The 19,681-nt window shown below is 38.2% G+C and overlaps 2 protein-coding genes across 3 annotated transcripts in view; one reads left to right on the top strand and one right to left on the bottom strand.

Annotated features, from left to right (window-relative positions):
- Ubr3 (Ubr3 ubiquitin ligase) overlaps window positions 1-19,681 on the bottom strand; it is a 161,869-nt gene that overhangs the window by 60,281 nt on the left and 81,907 nt on the right. For both annotated transcript variants that reach the window (XM_083120461.1, XM_083120462.1), the window contains exons 11-13: window positions 4,036-4,217; window positions 3,198-3,331; window positions 2,566-2,708 (exon numbers count right to left, since the gene is read on the bottom strand). In XM_083120461.1, coding sequence (XP_082976587.1) covers window positions 2,566-2,708; window positions 3,198-3,331; window positions 4,036-4,217 — 459 coding nt within the window. The remainder of the gene's footprint in view (window positions 1-2,565; window positions 2,709-3,197; window positions 3,332-4,035; window positions 4,218-19,681) is intronic.
- Window positions 9,589-19,681, top strand: part of LOC145986442 (uncharacterized) — a 30,673-nt gene continuing 20,580 nt past the window's right edge. The window contains exon 1 of the mRNA XM_083120459.1: window positions 9,589-10,221. Within this exon, the coding sequence (XP_082976585.1) occupies window positions 9,661-10,221 (561 nt within the window). The 5' untranslated portion in view covers window positions 9,589-9,660. The remainder of the gene's footprint in view (window positions 10,222-19,681) is intronic.

Raw genomic sequence — 19,681 nt, 5'->3', positions numbered from 1 at the left:
GTAACTACAATGTACTCACCCCTTCAGAACCCCAATTTAATGTTCTTCAACTTTATATTACTTACATTGTACATTTAAGGCTCAGCTGGACGTTTGGCAGATGCCAGAAAAACAGTTTTTGAAATTTCCACATCTTTCAAAAAAACACTATGATATATACATTTCTGAAAAATTACATCTCACTAGAGCATGAGTATGTTCTAGAGCATTCACGTGAATCTTTGTGTGGTTTTCTTTTGCTGCTGTATAGATAATTGCAACACTTTCATGGCTATGTAAGCCTATTAACCTATTGCGAATATTTACAGGGTGGCTCAATAAGTCACTTAACACCCCCAGTACAAGGCCACTGCAGCGTGCAACATGGAAATGGTGATGACCAATCGTTATCAGGCCAAGGGGGAACCACATTGACGCCACCCACACGGTCGGCGGCCATCTTGATGTCCGCCATCTTGAATTCAACTTCAGAATTTTAAATGGGAAGGGGGTCGTGCGACATATCAAAATGGGCTAGAATTTCACGAGAAATGCAATGGTGAACGTTTTTTCGACGTATCTTTAACCAGTAAAAAGTTATGACTGAATTCTTGTACCAATTTGCTCCTTTTCGAGGTGTTAGAAAAATGCCTTAAAATTTGTTTAGCGCTTCGGTAATGCATCGAGATCAAAGTGACGTCTATGAAGAGACGTTCGCATGCCATTGCACATTATTTTAATCGGATACATCCATGAAGAGCTGTGCATTATGAATGGTTGTCGCGAACAATTTACAGTGTGACGCTTCCATTGAATTAAAAGTACTTCACAGTGACAAGGCTAATGTTTATGTTCATAAGGACGTTTATAAACAGAATATGTGACCCTTGTCATCTGATAACTAACTTTGGACAAAAACTGGTTCATAACGTTCCCATAAGTGTTCTGGTGTTCTTCCCTATTGAAAAAACTCTGTAAAAAGTACCTTCTTCCATAAGCAAGGATGAAAAAAACTGTTTATTTAACAAATCCAAGTAGCCCTAAGCATTTAAGGTTCCGTTGATGGAAAATTGACTAACCAATCGTGTTCCACACAGCACGCCACACCATTAACTTACCAACACTAACCATTCAGCTTTGATCTGTCGAAAATGGGTTATCAGATAAAAATCATCGAATATTCTGTTTATGAACTTCCTTATGAACATAAACATTAGCCTTGTCACTGTGAAGGACTTTTAATTCTAATTCAATGGAAGCGTCACACTGTAAATTGTTCGCGACAACCATTCATAATGCACAGCTCTTCATGGATGTATCCGATTAAAATAATGTGCAATGGCATGCGAACGTCTCTTCATAGACGTCACTTTGATCTCGATGCATTACCGAAGCGCTAAACAAATTTTAAGGCATTTTTCTAACACCTCGAAAAGGAGCAAATTGGTACAAGAATTCAGTCATAACTTTTTACTGGTTAAAGATACGTCGAAAAAACCTTCACCATTGCATTTCTCGTGAAATTCTAGCCCATTTTGATATATCGCACGATCCCCTTCCCATTTAAAATTCTGAAGTTGAATTCAAGATGGCCGCCGACCATCAATGTGGTTCCCCCTTGGCCAGATAACGATTGGTCATCGCCAATTTCAAATTCCATGCCGCAGTGGCCTTGTACTGAGGGTGTTAAGTGACTTATTGAGTCAGCCTGTAGACAACAGTGAAAGCAAATCGCACGAAGATTCACATGAATGTTCTAGCAGGAATTATAAGCAAATGTAATTTGTCAGAATTTGGAATGTCATAACATTTTCTTTGAAAGTTGACGAAATTTCAAAAATGGCTTCACTCACATCGGGAAAAGGTTTAGCCAAGCCTTAAGCATTCCTGGTCATTCCAAGAGAGAAGCATGTTTAAAAAAAATCACATTTCTCATAACAAGCTACCTGTGTATGCCTTGAAAAAATAAAGTGTTCCAAAACATCCAACAAAAAAAAATTCTATTCACACTTCATGCAAAAACTTTGTTTCATGAAAGAAAAACCTTTTGTCATTTGAAGTAAATCTGACTTTTATTGAGGAACCTAAGCTGGATGTCTCCACTCATTAAATGCAACATAAGAAGTATACAGCACTGCACCTGTCTGACACACCAAAAAAACTTGTTACACACAAGTCATAAAGACATACTTAATAATAACACTGAATAAAAGAAAGTATGGAATATATGATGAACTGCAAGAGTATTAAGTGTCCATTTTTTTTAAATAACTTGTTATAAATTTGTATTTGTTTGTGCACTGGTGTTTTCTTTTCTCACTTTTCACAATACAAAAACTGAAATTCAATATTGGATGGAGATGATTATTTGTAAAGAATAAATTTATTTATATTGATGAAAAAATGGAAGTTGTCTTTTTACAATTTTCTTGATACAGATCACCAGACTAGTTTGCTAATTCAAATTTTAATGTTCAATGTTAGCAAAATAACACCCCGTTAAGAGATAGAAAAGATATAAAGGAGATAAATAATATTATTTACACACAAATCTTACACAATATATAATTTTAGCACTTTACTTACTTCTGAAAGAACAACCTCAAAATCCCTACTCTGTGATGTTCCACATCTTTCAGGCATCAATTCAATCAACTGACTGTGTGTTTTGTCACCCATGCAGAGGAGTGTTACCATTTCTAGTTGTGATAATGACACATCACTTAATCCTACAACAAGAAAATACTCATCATGAAACAATTAGTAACTCAAACCTTTAGAATTTTACACCCACATAAATCCTATTACATACATTTTGTTTTCAACAAGCATTTTTAAATACATCATTGCTGTGTAATTTGCATGTGCAGTCATACAACTATATGGCACATAATTATATTGGAATATACAATTTTTAATAAATAAACACATTATAGCTATGTAATTTGCAAGTTGCAGTCTGCAACCATAATTATATTTTATTTCATTATATCAAAAATTATTAGATTAACATATTTTACATAATTATATCCCAATTATCTAAAATTTTAATAAATAAAGTGGCATTATTAATGTTCCCCTATTTTATCATGTTTGTATTGCGAAACACATGTATTTGAAAGTTACTGTAATATCACACATTTTGTAAATGTGGTAAAATTTAATAAATTTCAACTTTAAAAATTATGAACTAAAAGAGAAAAATAAGTGTTAGTTACCTAAGTTTGTCCTGATGCTCATCAATGAAGCTAGAAATGTTAAGCAACTCTCCAACATGGGCATATCATGTTCACCTTCCAAGAATGTATTGGATGGATACGGTGCTAAACTCATCCATTCAAGTACGTGGAATCTGTAAAATTATAATAAAATAATAACAATAATAATTACACAGAAACTACAGTTCTTGGATATGTGTAAAGTTATACCATGCAATTAAATTGGGTCCATTCCATTTGCTTCAACAACAGAATATGATGTACTTTTCTTTCAAAGAAAGTAGAAACCAAAGTGGGGCAGGGAGGAGGGAGGCTATAACCCTCTCCCAACACCCATTGAACATCATGCCACCATGGTTTCTATCCAAAGAAAAACTATTCCTTATTAGTCGTCAGAATCCAGTACAACTGTTTTCTTTAAAGTGATTTTTAACATTTCACACAGTTAGTGTTCTGAAATGCATGCATGTATGCATACATACATACACACACATACACATATTTGATCACACATAATTACATATTTGATCACACATAATTCAAGTAAAAGTTCCACGTTTAACCCCCCCCCCCCCCGCCCCAACCACCAATGCCCATGGTTTAAAACTATACATGCTGTTCTTAAAAAAAATGACTTGTGAATTTAAAGGAATTCTGCTTTATGTTACTGAAACCATGCATAATCCTAGAACCTAAAAATAATTGATAATGCATAAAAAACTCAATTCTAAAAATATTTAAAATTAGTAAAAATTAATTATAATAAAAATACGGGATGGCTAATGCCAACTGTTCATAGTGCAGTTTTACAAGAAAAAAATATTCTACAAAAACTTACTTTTCTAGTACTGTTGTGATGAAAGTTTCTGGATGCAACTGTGTGGCACACACTTGCAACAGGTAGAGATCAGCATCAACCATAGAATTGCAGAAGTTACACTGGATGTAAGTCATCGCTTGTCCTTTAATTTGCAAACCATTCCTCACCCACATTCCACACAGGATCTCATAAAAAGCAACCTGCAATAAACACAAATTTATAATTACATAATGAATATGACCATGTGAATTTACTTTGTTCCCAACCAACATTTAACTAAAAATCTTGAGCTAAACTTGTGGATTGGCCAGAAATCAAACATGGGATCCTGTTGGATACCTTCCATAGCTACTGAATGAAGCAAATTATTTCTGTAGTTCCATTCTATTACACAGCCCTAATACCTCTCTAACGGTGTGCCCCTGCCCTTTTGGGGATAGACGCCTAAAAAATGCAAATGGGGTACCAAGAAAGTGCAAAATCGCAACTCATGCTTTCACCTAGTGACGTTGAAAGGTCGAGAGTTTTGTTTTCAATCTCCATAATATTAATCATTCATTGACAGTTATTATAGGTTCACCCTGTATACGAAATAATTAATTGGAAATATTTTTTTAAAAAGATATTTTGTTTTCCCGTAAAACCACAGCACTTAGTTTGGACGAAAAAACACTCCAGCTCCCGTTTTTGTTGGATGGCATTGGTCGTTTTGATTGATTTTTATTTAGCGTCGCTTTTCTGCCACTTTTGGCCAATCGCGACGACAAAGAGGAGTGATAATATGATGAAATTGGAGAACGAACGTTCAAAGAACCCCCAAGCCGGGATCCAAACATGGGATCCCTAGCGGCGCGCTGTGCTAACCACTCCAACAACGGAGATCAGCACACCTGTTCAAACTCCCCCTGCTGCCATAAAATGGCAAATGTCAGAACTGAATTTTCTCCCCTCGCCGCCAAAAAAGTACGTATTGAAAATATTCTTTTATTTTCTTAAACTCGCCCGCTTTTTATTGCCACATTCTACAAATCCTGTTATACTAATTATGCACCACGTACACTGCAAAAGGCGCCATGTACGGTGAGCATTCTTATTATGCACAGCTTGAACTGGCCTGTTGTAAAACTTTGGTGAATAAGAATACCGTTATGGAAACCCTGAAAGGGAAAAGGTCATCGACCTTCAAAGGAAAGGGATCCCGAAAATATCCTGTGTACGTTAGTTGCTGCATTTCGCCCTCAGATTTCTTTGAAATTGGTCCTTTCAAATCGTACACCTTGACATCAGAAATGTATGTATTTGAACCTCCCCCTTCCGATTAGAAATTCTGCATAACCGTCTGCGGCTGTTAATCTCAAAACACTTCTCCACAGCCAGTGATGTGCGTCTACGCGTAAAATACGATTGGCTACATTCTACGTGCAAACTATGTAATCTACGTCGATGGTGTAATAAACGTCGACAACATGGCGCTCGGCGTTCTTTGTGCAAGGCACGCGCATCGTTCTAGAACAGTGGTTTCCAACTTCAAAAGGTCCGAGGGCCAAAATTATATCCAGCAGTTGATAGGCGGGCCGCATTTTTTTTTGGGGGGGGGGATTAAAAATTTCAAAAATTGTAAGTACTGAACTGAAAATGTAGTACTTTCGCAGGACCTAAATTTCTAAAATGAGGCAATAAAACAATGGAATTACAAATCAAATTGTATAATTACAATTTATTTCACAAATACCCAATACTTATTGATGAATTGAAAGAAATTAAAGACACGCCATACAAACAAGAATCCTTCATAGTAAGTGTTCAATGTGAAAATTGAGCCCCATCTGCTTATTTTATTAAAGTTGTATTTGAATTTCTGTATTTGAAAGCCTCAGAAGGTGAAGCAGTGAAGAATCTGCCAGTCTGCTTCTGTAGCGGTTCTTGACTAACTTCATTGAATAAAATACGCTTTCACACGTGTATGTGATGCCGAAAATCGATGTCATTCTTTGCCCAAAACTACGAAGGTTTGGAAAGCGTTCCTTTGAAAGGTATTTGAAAAACTCGGCCCCTTTTCTTGCCTAGTTTGAAGGAACACACCGCCTTGCAAATCACGCAATTCAAGTTGGAGAGAAGCTATTTTAATTTTCAATCTTACGTTTTTTTGGAGATATTGCTCATTTCGATATTTGCACAAACTTTAACAATCATTCACAGTACAATCCGAGTTGGGACACTGGAAATCTCTTCGTACTTCGTGCGTAGTAAACAGATCTCTATAGCGCCGCTCTGCAGTTTGTTTCTGAACACAAAGAGTGAAGCCTTCCCAGAAGCAGTCGAGTTCATTCCACATAGCGAAGAGATGGAATGCATGGTGTGAAGAGAAAGTTATGTCACTTTAGATTCTTCTGATTATCATTATTGACTGCAAAATCAATTCTACCTGTGATATTGTCTTTCTTCACAGAGCATCCGTTCCTTCAGTAAAAAAAGAACGTGTTTTAATAAAAATAAATAAAATTAATGTATTTTGCAAACTGGCTTCGCGGGCCGCAGAAAAAAGCAACGGGGGCCGCATGCGGCCCGCGGGCCGCCAGTTGGAAACCCCTGTTCTAGAAGCAGCAACCAGCAAAAGGAGCTGGTAATTGAAAGCGTTGAGTATTCCACTGTCCAGAAATAACTGTTTTAGGTATTTATTTACGTTTAACCAATTCACTAGGTATTAATTGAACTGCAAAATTAACTTGTCGCGACACACCCCAAAAAATGCCATGTCCGTAGAATGACAAGTTTGTTTTATGTCTATTTCCACCATTTCACACGTGGACAAAAATGTTTTAAAGACACATGCACTTTCCTATGCAGTAACAAGACAAAAAATATTTTTAGCCTTCCCTTTTGTAAGTGTAAAAAATAATGTCAGTTTTCACTATACCTGCCATTTGTTTTTCTTCCGATAGTTCATTTTCCTCTCGTTATTGAAAATTTGATAACTTTGATTACGTCGGATGGTCTTAAGTTGGTTGTAGGCCCAGATTACAGACATGTTTGAAGAAAAAAGTACTTCGTCTTCCAAAAAGCACTGGGATTTCTTTTTTCCCTGTTTGCATTGTCTACAGTAAACTATAAGCCAATGTAATCTTCGTGTAGATTACGCGTAGACAACACATGTAGATGTAAACTTATAGTCTACGGCACATCACTGTCCACAGCCGAAGAAAAAAGGTTTCCCCTATACATTGCATTGTATTTGCGGTGGTATTTACACTTGCTATTCTAAGTTACCTTTGCATCTCTTTAGGCTAATCGCAAGGACGAAGATGAATGATGCAATTGATGAAGAAAGCCAACAAGCGTAAACACGTAACAGAACGAAGTAACACTCGCGTCGGTTCATCAATTTAATCTAATCACAAACCATCTTTATCGTCGCGATTAGACCCAAGTGTCAGAAAGGTGACGCAACATCAGAAAAATATAAATATAACAGAGTAATGTGATAATTATTTATGCTTACTTCTGCAAGAAAAAAATACACGATCGCCTGCTCCATACTGGCCAAAGAAAAAAGAATCGCACATTTCTCATAATAATGTTAAACTACAAGCACTGAAATCCATTTTATGCGCAAAAGCTAATGAGGACTGGACGAAAACTCTTCACGTGGGCACTATTCTCCATCCACTGCAAGAACGAAGTCAATCTAAACAAAACCACGTGACTTGAGAAATAGTTCTTTCATGTGTGCGAGTTCCGGCGTTATTATCCCATTGGTCGCAGCTGTGCCGCTGTAGCAGCTATATTGAATTGTATGGTTTTATCATCCACTATACGGCTGCCATTGGAATAAGAAATACGATTTCTCACAAGCAACGCGTATTTGTTTATACAATGACTTCGTTCTTTCATCGAACAGAGAACAGAATTTTTGAAGTCGCTAGTGTAGCGTTTGAGAGAATTATAAAGAATGGGCTTAAATCCTAACACGTTTTTGAACACGAGGAAAAGAATCATGAAGACATGAATTAAAATTAAAAGTGTACCAAAGATTTATATAATGTGAACAGAGCTATAGCAGGGCCATTTCAATGTCTGCACGGCCAAATTAATAACTCACGAACAACTATAATTAAAATTAAGTCCTTCGCAAACCAGCAACAGTAATATAGCATGTGAAATACGTGAGATGACAGTATTCGATAGACGCCATCGCAACATTATGACGTGCACCCGGTTGAAGTTCCGGTAAATACAAAACAGAATTTGCTATCGAATTGAACCTCACTTTCCTGGACACTACGAATTCTGGATATCCATCTAGTAGGCCATTAGGGCACAATGTACCTATTTTAAGGACTTTTTTTAAAGTTACTTTATACACAGAAAGGTTAATCGGGACTGGACCGACAGTTTTAAAGTAGGATCCGAACCACTATGTACCTCTACCCAGTATCGAACCCGGAACCCCTTGACTACAAGGCGACGACGCTACCGCTGCGCCATCGAGGGAGGCCACTTGTTTCGAAATGTTCTTACTTTACGTTGTTTTTCTGCAAATTTTGCCCGATCGCGGCGATGAAGAGGAATGGTGTTTATATGAAATTAATGACTTAAACACTCGGAAAAGAATACCCAAGTGAGTCGACCACTCAAAGCACCGGTCACGTAAGAGGCAGATTTAATCAATGGTCGGGTGGTGGCACACCACCTCTGCGGGGGTGGTTTATGTTCCCTTGCTGTTTACAAAACAAGTCCTCGACAGGGAAACGATCCAAAATGGATTTTACTTGCAAATTGAAATATAAACGAGCTATTACGTGTAATATTTGCTGTCGTTATTCCAGGGAAAAATTAATTCATTTTCAATGTTTCGATACACCAACACCTCTAAAATTGGGCGAAAAATTAAACTATCGATCTGGAAATAATTACGTAAAACGCTGGTATAACGAAAATAAAACGTTTTGCAGCTCTCTCTCTCCACATCCCTCTGTTATCTAATCTAATTGTAAGGATCCCGAGTTTTAGTCGTGCCTCCCCTATGGCGTCGTCGCATTTGAAATCAAGGGGTCCCGGGTTCGATACCGGTGGAGGCACATAGTGGTTCGGCTCCCATTTTAAACTGTAGGTCCAGTCAGTCCCGATTAGCCTTTCTGTGCATAAAGTGGAATTTTAATCAAACTCAACCAACCAAACTAGTTTTAGTAACTGCGTCTTATTGCGATGTCATCTCCGCAGTTTGGTTTGGAGTACCGGCCATTCATGCAACCTCTTCGTTGTGATTAACCTAGAGAGAGCGGAAAGTGGCGTTAAATCACCAATTTTGTCCGCTACGGACGGGAAAATCCCGGCTGTTCCCACAACATTCCCCACTTTAAAAGTGGTGTCGAACTCCAAAAAGTGTGTTTTAGACACGCTTTACGGTGCGACATGTCGCAGGACTAGAAAGTGGGCCCACTAACAATGGCACAATTTCGCAGGACCTCCGAGGAATTACTCGCCGCCTTGCTCCATTGAGTGTGACGTCATAAGGAAACCACGTGAGAACTCAGGAAGTATTGACCTCGCTGCTGGCGCTCTCGAGCACAGAGAATACCATCCATTCTGCAAGAACAGAGCAACGTACGTGGTACAGTGAGTGAGTGCTGGGCGGAACCGGTGATGCGTTGGAGTGCTTTCTTTGTGATTCTGCTGACTGCGAACGCAGCAGCGTTCGTGGAAGACCTGGTGGACGTGGTGCATGTTATAAAACTCGGCCGTGAAATCATTACGGAAATCCTGAAGACATGGCAGGTGCTGGACGAATCCGGAGTCGAATTACCAATGTCCGGCTCCAACTCCCTGCGGGACAAAGAGAAGATCATCCTCGCGAAAATTGACCTACTGGCGGTGAAGGTGGACCAAGTGGCGGACAACACGGCCGCGACCATGTCCACCGTGCAACGGATGATGAACAGTCTTCCGAAACTTCTCGCGTGGCGCCAAAAGATGGACACGCTCTCCGACCGCCTCCACTACATATTCGACATGCATTCCAACATGGTGTCGTATGCAAAGCATCAGGACGAACTCGAGAGGCACACGCTGGAAAATTTTGCGGAGTCCGTAACTTCACACGATGCCAGATCCATACGTGGGTCGATGCAAAAAATACATGCGATGATCGTGCCGAGGGACCTGGTCGACAAAGGAATTTTCATCCAGCTCACGAATACTTTTCAGGTGAGGTTTCATTTCCATTCCAATGGAATAATCCCAGCACGTAAGTTTTGGTTTTACGTCACTTCCCGTTCCCAATGCGATCAAGGTTAAGTCTCCCCTTCTCGTTGCCCACCACCGCACGCCTCAACCATGCACCAGAACACCTGTGCTTGCACACACATTTCCGTTATGAATCAACGGAAACGAATGTTGCCTTTGTTTATAACGCGTGTTTTATTTGTTTATAGCGCGTGTTTTATTCATATTACACGAATGCTTGTGCCATCGTGTGCATGTTACCAGTCTGCATTTGAAGCTGCTTTAAAAGAATACTGTGTTTATCGTCGCCTCACTAACAGTTTTAGTTTACAGTATTTGCCACATTCGTGTTCTTTTCGTCGAAAAAATGCTCTGTCGCATACTCCGCGATTTCGCTTTGTGATAAAACTTATCGAAGCAGTCACATCAGATGGGAGAAGGAAGAAAAACTTAAAAAACATAAAAATACTCTTAATAGCCCGAATATGTATTTATGTATGGTATTTTTGGGTATCAATTGTGGCTGCCACATCTGAAAACACCCACCCCTTTCTGCCTGCCTGTTCATTTTTCTTTGGCGTCGTTCCTAGCAGGTATTAATTTAGTTCCCTACGTGCTCCTTTCTTTCATAGATATTTTCTAATGCTTTCGGTAATATTCTAGTAAAGTGCTTCCGGCCATTATGCACTGGACGAATGAGCCTAAAGAACAAATTCCCAGAAAAATCATTTAATAGTGCAAGTAGAGAGTGCTGTAGGCAGAATGTTTCGCAAATATACAGTCATTAGGGTAGGGTGAAAATTATAGCAATTGTATAAATTTCGAAATTACACTGTGTTCCTTTGTTTACTTGTAATTATTATGCACTTTTGCTTTATTCTGACATTGGCATTTCACAAATGTGAGCTGAAATTGAAATGTGCAGTGTTTTTTGGCCCTAGTTACAGCATTTATTCAGAGGACCGCGAGTTTGATTCTCACCTCCACAGACAAGCGACCTGTGGGTTATCCACTGAAGCCCCTAATATTCTTGAAGTGCTCTAACCTATGAATATGCTGCATGCAAATTTATGTCTGTAGAAATTTCCTGGCAATCGTAGTTTGAAAATGCGGGGTAAAATACTACTCTGCTGATGGCCGGAATATTCACGAAAGGGTTAAGGGGCGAAACTAAAAATGTTTCGTATATTCTGATATTAGTTATAGTTTTCGCAAGTATTAATCTTGACATTACTTCAGAACCTGGCTAGAGATGGAAAGTGGGGATAGGGATGAATTCCCCAACTGGACTGCATGGAAAGGAAATACACGCAATCTAGCTACAACGGGGGAAAAGACGTTATTCTTGTATTGCATTAATTATTTTTAGTCGCTTTTGTGCAGCACTGCCGTGATTAATCTCGACGATGCGTATGATTAAGAAATGGTTTATGAAACAATGATAAATAAATGTATTTTCCCCCTTTAGTTCCCTGCTTCTGGCTTAACAAACTAAGCAAACTTGGGGCGGGGGGATCACTTTCTTCGCTCTTTGAGTTGCACATGTGTAGATAACTGTTGGAAGAAAAAATGTGGGCAACAGTAAAGTTACAATATAATTGTTTCCTTCATCATAATAGTACCAGAGTGCAAATCTCCATCACCATAGATGCCGATACAATTGCAGCAATATCTTTATTTCTACTTTATCCAATCACTTCACTTGTACTTCGCCACCTTGGCACGTTGAGTGATCGACTAGCGACAGAAATCCTGACTTTGGCATGGGAATTTATTTGTATGAGCCCTTTCATCAATTTCAGCTTTCTCCAAAGCACTATTCGTCAAGGTTCGCAAATTGCTCGTATTTTTTAAATTCGAGAAACATTGTTTCATGTACAAAAATATGATTTATGTTAACATTGTAACGCTATTAAATATAAAATATTCTGCGCTAAATCTTTATACTCAGTCAAGATTTAAATCTGCTATTTTTCTGTGTTTGATGCAACTCCTGTGATGTAGCGAATTGAATTCAATTGGGTCATGCTCGGTTTGAACGGCTATAATGAATTTTAGAAAATATTAATTAATCAGACTAATCTGATGCTTGAACCAATTATCCTTTTATTTTTCGTAGCTTTTCCATCACATAGAGACGACCAGGATAAATAACGATTAAATAAAATAGATGGAGGAACACCAACAAAGAAATATTCATGCCAATGTGGGACTCGTACCCGGAACCTTCGATGCAATGTCCCACCGAGATAGCTAAAGAAAGAGCTGTCAAGTTATCTGCAGTGTAAAGAGAGCGGTTATACTCTTACACACACACAAATTACAAACACAGCGGATAGGATTCGGATTGCATGGTAGAGCTAAGCTACCGATTTCGTTTTCTTTTTTTCTTTTCAAGTCCGCTTTATACACAGATAGGCTAATCGGGACTGGACCTACACTGTGGGATCCAAACCACTATGTGCAAGTACCGGGTATCGAACGCCGGACCCTTTGATTACAAAGCGACGACGTTATCACTACGCCATCTGAGAAGCCTGCTATTAATCTTATCTGCTGAAAAATCGACAAGGTTCTTTTCACTACATTTTTTTTACCAGAACTTGAAAAGCTCATGAGTTACCGTTAATTTTCGTAACTTTGGAAGTAAACTGACTTGACTATACGATTAAAAGCCATATTTCATATCCGTTTCTATGCTGTAATGGCTGGGATATTATGTAAAATAGCGTGCTCCTATGGTAAAGGAAAGCATTAATCAGTACACAGAAAATCAGTAACCGAGACGAAGAGCAGCTTTTACGTCATGCTCACAGGATGCACGTTGGAAAACGATGTCTACGATTAATAACGATGCATTCTGAGTTTCCTTCACCCTGCCATATGATATCACGAAGTTATGTCCATGTCGAGTCCAAAGTCCCTTCCATTAGCTCAAAGGTGATGACAATGCGAACGCACTATTAAACTACCAAGTGAATAAACATTCATCAGCGAATTCATTTGCAATCTTGTAGATGCCATACCTATATGGATATAAATAACACAAATGTAGCATGAGGTACTCGCATGTATGTGCTTTAGGCTCAACTTCAATTGGCTTCGTTTTAAAAAGAAAAAGCAATCACAAGCTCCTCCTATAGATGGCCCGACTCTAAAACAAACCATCTCCGTGGTGTACCAAGTTTGAGAGGGGGGCGGGGGTCTGCATTGTCTTCACCACACTGGCGTATTTGTGATTTTTAACGTGTGTGTTAATGGTAAATGCACTCCGTGATTGCATCTGCCATTTTTGCATGACGTCAGAAGACGAAGGCCAGGACTTGGCGAAAAAGGTTATTGCGATCCGTTAGAAAAGTGAAACCCTCGAAAAATTCTAGGCTTGAAAACCTCCCTCCCCCGAATATTAAATGCGCCATGGACCGAATTTCACTTGCGAAACGGACGCGTTAGCAATTAAGTTTTGTATTTGTGCCCAGTTACATACACTACAGAAAGGTGTTCTTAAGGTCGATTAGACGAACACGAATCGGAAACGCATTTTCAATAACGATTACGTTTAGGAAAACTGTATCATGTTAATCGCTTGTGCTGTTGTCAATATTTTTGTAACACTTTAGGCGCGCCGCTGACCATAACATTTGTTATATAATTCGAGAACAAAGCATGGTATTCGCATAAAAATTCATCTGGTTGCCGGAACCCCAAAGAACGGGATGCCTTCGAAATTTTAAAAAAATGGTGGAAAGTGGCTTTTTGACTTCAGTTCGAGGTTACTCAACCTTTCAAATCGTAAGTGCACGGACACGTTTCCAATTTGTTAGAACCCTGCCCCGGGGGAAGGTTTAAAACCAGTCATGAGCCAGTCAAGGATTTGCTGATTTAAAGCTTGTGCATTACACCTGGACAATGCTTTTACTTTGAATTATAATTTCTAATCATAATCAGAACTGTAGCAAGTCGCACGTAAAAGATTATAATAATAACAATACCATTTAGTAATCATACCCTGCAGGATAACGTATTAATTTCAGCGAAAAATGCAGGATCGACCAGGGTCTCTGGCATACTGTGCCATTTCTCTACAAACTGAGCTACCGAAATTTCCTCGTAGTACATCTCCTGTGTGTGCCAAACAATAAGATAATTTACATTTCTACGTTGGAAGAGACTATAATAGACACCGTAGACGTCAACTGTTTCAAAGGCAACAGATCCCGTTGCAGTAGCACTGACAGACCATCTCACCAGACACGTATCTAGAAATATATTTCGGGGGGGTCCGAACCAAGTTTCCCAGAAATAACAATAATAATGTTGAAATTAAAACAATTAAATTAAATATTAATTAAAATATGTAAATGTAATAATACTGCATTTTTATTATTACATGAATGCTTAAAAATATGGTATAAGAATATAAATATAACAGCATATATTTATCATCTAGTTTGCGTGTACTTAAGATCGCCAAATGTGTATAAAAACAAGGAAAATTAATGTCAAATAGATAAAGTATTGAATATTTATTGAATAATAAAAAAGGATGTTCCTGATTAATATTTTTTGCATATTTTCATAAGTAGTAGTGTGCATAAATCTTTGGTACTGTCCTTTAAAGCAGAATGATCCCAATATAATAATCCTTGTCTTCCAATTTCATTGTAAATAAATAATAATCTATAGGGTCTATAGTGGGTGGCCGCGGTGGCTCAGTCGGTAACGCGTCTGACTACCATGCTAAAGGTCCCGGGTTCGATCCCAGGCCGGTTCAAATCCGGGAACTTTTCTAACGGTGGAAGCGGCCCCGGCGCACACCCAGCGTCGAATAACATGGGTACCTGGGGGAAACCCTGGGGGGTAAAGGCGGCCAGGGGCGTGATGCTGATCACATCACCCTAACTCACGACCGGATCAAGAAAGTGTGGGGCGTTACCCCCACACCCCCTATACGCCTTCATGGCGTGGTGCTATGCACAGGGGAACACTTTACCTTTTTTTTTATAGGGTCTATAGTACAACAAATGCTAAACCATGGACCCCCTAAATACGTCCTTGAATCCCACGCAGGTAAAAATGAGGCGAAACCAGGGCTCGAGTCCTGATCAAGCGTGCAATTTTAGCTTAAATTTCTACGTAGTACATCTGTGTGTGTGTCAAACAGTGAGGATAATAGGTATTGCAGGATAAAAATCTCGTTCAATCACACTGGAATCTACGAGTTCTAATTTAAACCACTCGCCTATTTCTGTGCATACTCTCAACAATCACGTTTCAATTCTGAAAGACGGTCCTAAAGATGGAATCGAGATGAGACTTGGCACAGTCTCGGTTTGGTTTCGAGTTGTAAATGCCAACATATACAGCGTGTCAGCGCACAAGCTTTCTCAACGTCTATAGAGCATTATGACTTTTTTTGACGCCTCGTTTTGATGGTACAGTCATGTTCAAAAAATCTGTCGCATGAATTTTTTCTAAGTCCAACGTCTTACGAAATTATGTTGGTAGCTCTGAAACAAGGAAGTGTTGTGAAATATACGATCTTCCAATCAGAGTGAAGTTCGATTCGGCGGAGCAGGAGGCGTGACTCACGGTCATGTCCACAGGAAATTCAACCAATGCAGCATTTTCAAATATGAGATAACATCCCCATTGGTTAAATATTGTTTCAATAACGCGAATCGGCAGAAAGATTGCGCAAAAGTTTACTTTGTCGCTTTAATTGACTTTAATCGTTTCAAATTAGTATTAAATTGTCCCAAATATAGTTCACGAACTTAATATATGTATTCATGTATGTGTTTGACAATCATATATATCACTCCTTAGAACAATTTTCACATTGTTTTCACTACGTGAGATGACATTTCATTTACATTTACGATAAAATAGTGGTTTGGGTGTAATAACAGTTTTCATTAATTAATTTAGAGATGTATTTTTATTTATTGAGTTAATGATTAGGTTAATTCGTTATTTTTCGCGAAAAGAGGGATCCACAGCTGAAAGAAAATACACAAATTGCATGATTGAGGTCAAGAGTTCGTTTTAACATCACTTTTTGCACACATAGGCTAATCACGACTCGGGATACATTTAAATTGGAATGTGAAACATTATGCGACCTGACTGGAACTCGGAAAAGGACACACTGATTACAAGACGTCGATACATTACCGCTATGGTCTGGCGAACGCCAATAATAATGAGGGGGTTGTGGGAGTGAGAGAGGGGTGACGGAGAGTAGAAAATAAATAGTAATTTTGGGGGTATTTAGTGTTATATTTATACACATACAAACCTAAGAAAATATTTATTTTGATACATGTGTGTGGGAGGGGGGGGCGAAGGGAGAAAAGAGAGGAACAGAAAGATATTGGGAGAGATGGGACGAAGAGGTGATTATAGAAAATGTTTTATTTGACGTTCAGTAATAAAAACAATCAAATCAATAATGATTATCTTATAAATACCATATTTATTGTAAATTTGTTTTAGAAATGGGGGCGGGGAGCTGTTTGTTTAAGTACAGTGCAGGATAACAAGTGGAGACACATAGTGGTTCGTATCTCACTTTAAACTGTAGGTCCAGGCCCGATTAGCCTATCTGTGCATAAAGTGGACTTAGAATTCAGTAGGAAAATAACGTCGATCTAGTATTTTTGATTTTAGATGCGTTGAGACCACTAAAATTACCATTTCTTATAATAAGAAACCTGTCCTCATCTTACCATTTTGAAAGAGAGAGAGTTAATTGTATAATCTTTCGTTGTTAATTTCAAAGAAGACTAATTCAAATAGTAACAATGGGGACGAATAAAGCTTACGAAAAGTTTTTGCCACCGTGGGGATTTGAACCTACGACCATTAGAGTGACAACCCATTGCGATAACCACTACCCCACGAGTTCGTTCCTTCATAGGGCATGATTATAAGTTAAGACCACTTTGTTCAATGTGCATTAGAAATATAATCCCCACCCGCCTCTTTATAAACAACACACCAAAACGCTCCTTTGTAGCAAATGAAATAAAGGTGGTATGAATGTCACAAAACATTTAAGCAAAATCCACTATATTTACGACGCAATCGTTTTACATGGAGAGGCTACAGCTTCGAAAATTGAGGTTGTGGTTTGATTCTAGTTGTAGGATACCCCATAGGTATTGATAAGCCAAGGCTCTAGTGTGCACTAGATTGGTTCATTTGTAGTGACGTGCTCAGGAATTTGTAAAGAGGTATGTGAATTTAAAAATGTGTTAATGATTAGTTTTTAAACAGTGAACTCATATTTTAATATCTCTCTGTCAATCTCACTATCTGACTTAGGAACTTATTAGTATTGCAGGAGTCATACTGAAAAGAAATTTCACGTGACAATAACGAGAAATTAGATTTACGGAAGGAATATTTTTCATATTTTAAAACCTCGAAGGGCCTTGGGCTATCTCCTGACTGTCAATCTCCCTTCCACAATCCTACCTATAGTTGTGGAGATCTTCAACTGGCAACGAGGTGACGTTGGTCAGCACGTCGAACCCTCAGCCGTTATAGAAGATATATGAAACCGGGTTACACCAGTCAATCGTAGCTCCCCAATTTCCTCACGATGGTGGGTTGCCGCCGGTCCTATACACATAGCAGGCCGAGAACCCAGGACAACTCGAATCCATGCCGTCCCGCTGCAGTTGGAGTCCAAAACTCAGTGTTAGACCGCACTGCTACGGAGGAGGAGAGTTTTCATATTTTATTTCTTATAAATGTCGACAATACATTAAATCTATTACGCACCAAAAATTAGTGGAAAAAATAGCCGGTTCTATAAGAGATTCGAACCTTCGATCTTCACTCAACTAGGCCGCTATTTTTAACAATTTCCCATTTTCTCACTCAATAACCTTCGTCGAACGTTAACGTTTATCTTAAGAGTCGTTAGCAATCTTGTAAACCTTATTAACCTATCTGCTGTCTATCACAAATTTATTTTACAACCTGGAGTAGATTTTGATGTCTGCAATTTAGAACTTGACTTTCGTGGTAAGTAATTCTCTACCGTCTACTATAATAAATAAATCAAAGTCTACATATCTCATATTTTGTAAATGCGAAATGTCATTGTTAAATGTTACAAACGATTTCTCATTCGACCGTTAGTTCCATATATAGCCACAGCATTCTGGAAACCAGCGTGAAACGTGTTTCCCACATTTACAAGGTCAGGTGAACCCTTATCAGTTGTATTAGATGTCTGTGAACATGTTACTTCATACGTCATGGTCCTGTGGTGGATTTCTTCCCCTTCCCCTTTTACCTTGAACGGTAGTAATCCCCGACTGGGCACGACGAATCAATCACAGAAAAGCAGACTGTCTAGTAAATCTCATGGCATGTATTATTTCGAGCTCCTAGGTTTTGGAAAGTGAAATAAAAAAGTATGTAACATAAATTCATGAAAGTGTTCAGTAGGAAATCATTGATTTTGAGTAGATTTCCGAGAGACACAGTAGAGTACTACAATTGATAACAGTAGATTCTGTCTATTGTAAACAGTAGAAATTACGTACGTTTATAACGACGATGAGAATGAAACAGAGGTAAAAATAATGATAATGAAATGAAGAAGCGACCTGGAGCAAACATGAACGTAGAATGTCTGGCAGGGAGACGCAAGAGTTGATCAAGCGATTGTAGCGTCAAATTTAGCTTAGAGCTCGTAATTGATATTTCTACATGAGCTCAACATACAAGTTACATACAATGAGAGTATTGAATTGAGTTTACGTCTCACGTGATATGAGTCGAAACTATTGTTGCACATTGAACTGTGAAGTGGATCAATATTCAATTCGATTAGTTAGTGAATGGTGATATGCTGAGATTTTGTAACGAGATGTGCCGAATGGCTGAAAGTATAACAAATTATGGACACATTGATTTGAGTTAATACATTTGAACAATCTTATAACGTGCGATTTTGCATGAAATTTTATTACTTGAATCTACATCACTTCATTGCAAAAGCTACAAGGCATTTTATGGGGTGTAAAATTCCGTGTTCGATTCAACGTTCGGTTAACCCTGCGATTTTTATTCTTTATTAAACCTAAAAATTATTTATTGAATTTCACTTATTACGAAAATTCGTATATTATTTGCTTTGCGAAATGTAGAGAAATATATTGTTTTTCATGCTTTTTACAAGAATACAACTATGCATGGTGAACAAAAAATAATGTAAAATAAATACTATTCACAAAATGTCAATAGTATTTATTTGTTTTGTTTCTTGATAATTTTTCCTAAAATAAAAATGTATAACTCTCGCTGAACATGACATTTCGTCGAATATAACACATGGATAAATTTTATGCAAATATTTGTAAAATGATGAGAAATTCAAAAACATATTCTGAGAAATTATTTTCAAAAATAACATTGAAAC

This window comes from Lepisma saccharinum, chromosome 4 (genome assembly GCF_977018435.1).
Source record: "Lepisma saccharinum chromosome 4, izLepSacc3.1, whole genome shotgun sequence".
Taxonomy (NCBI): Eukaryota; Metazoa; Arthropoda; class Insecta; order Zygentoma; family Lepismatidae; genus Lepisma; species Lepisma saccharinum.
The sequence above is the reverse complement of the archived record's forward strand: the minus strand, read 5'-3'. Positions and strand labels throughout refer to the sequence as shown.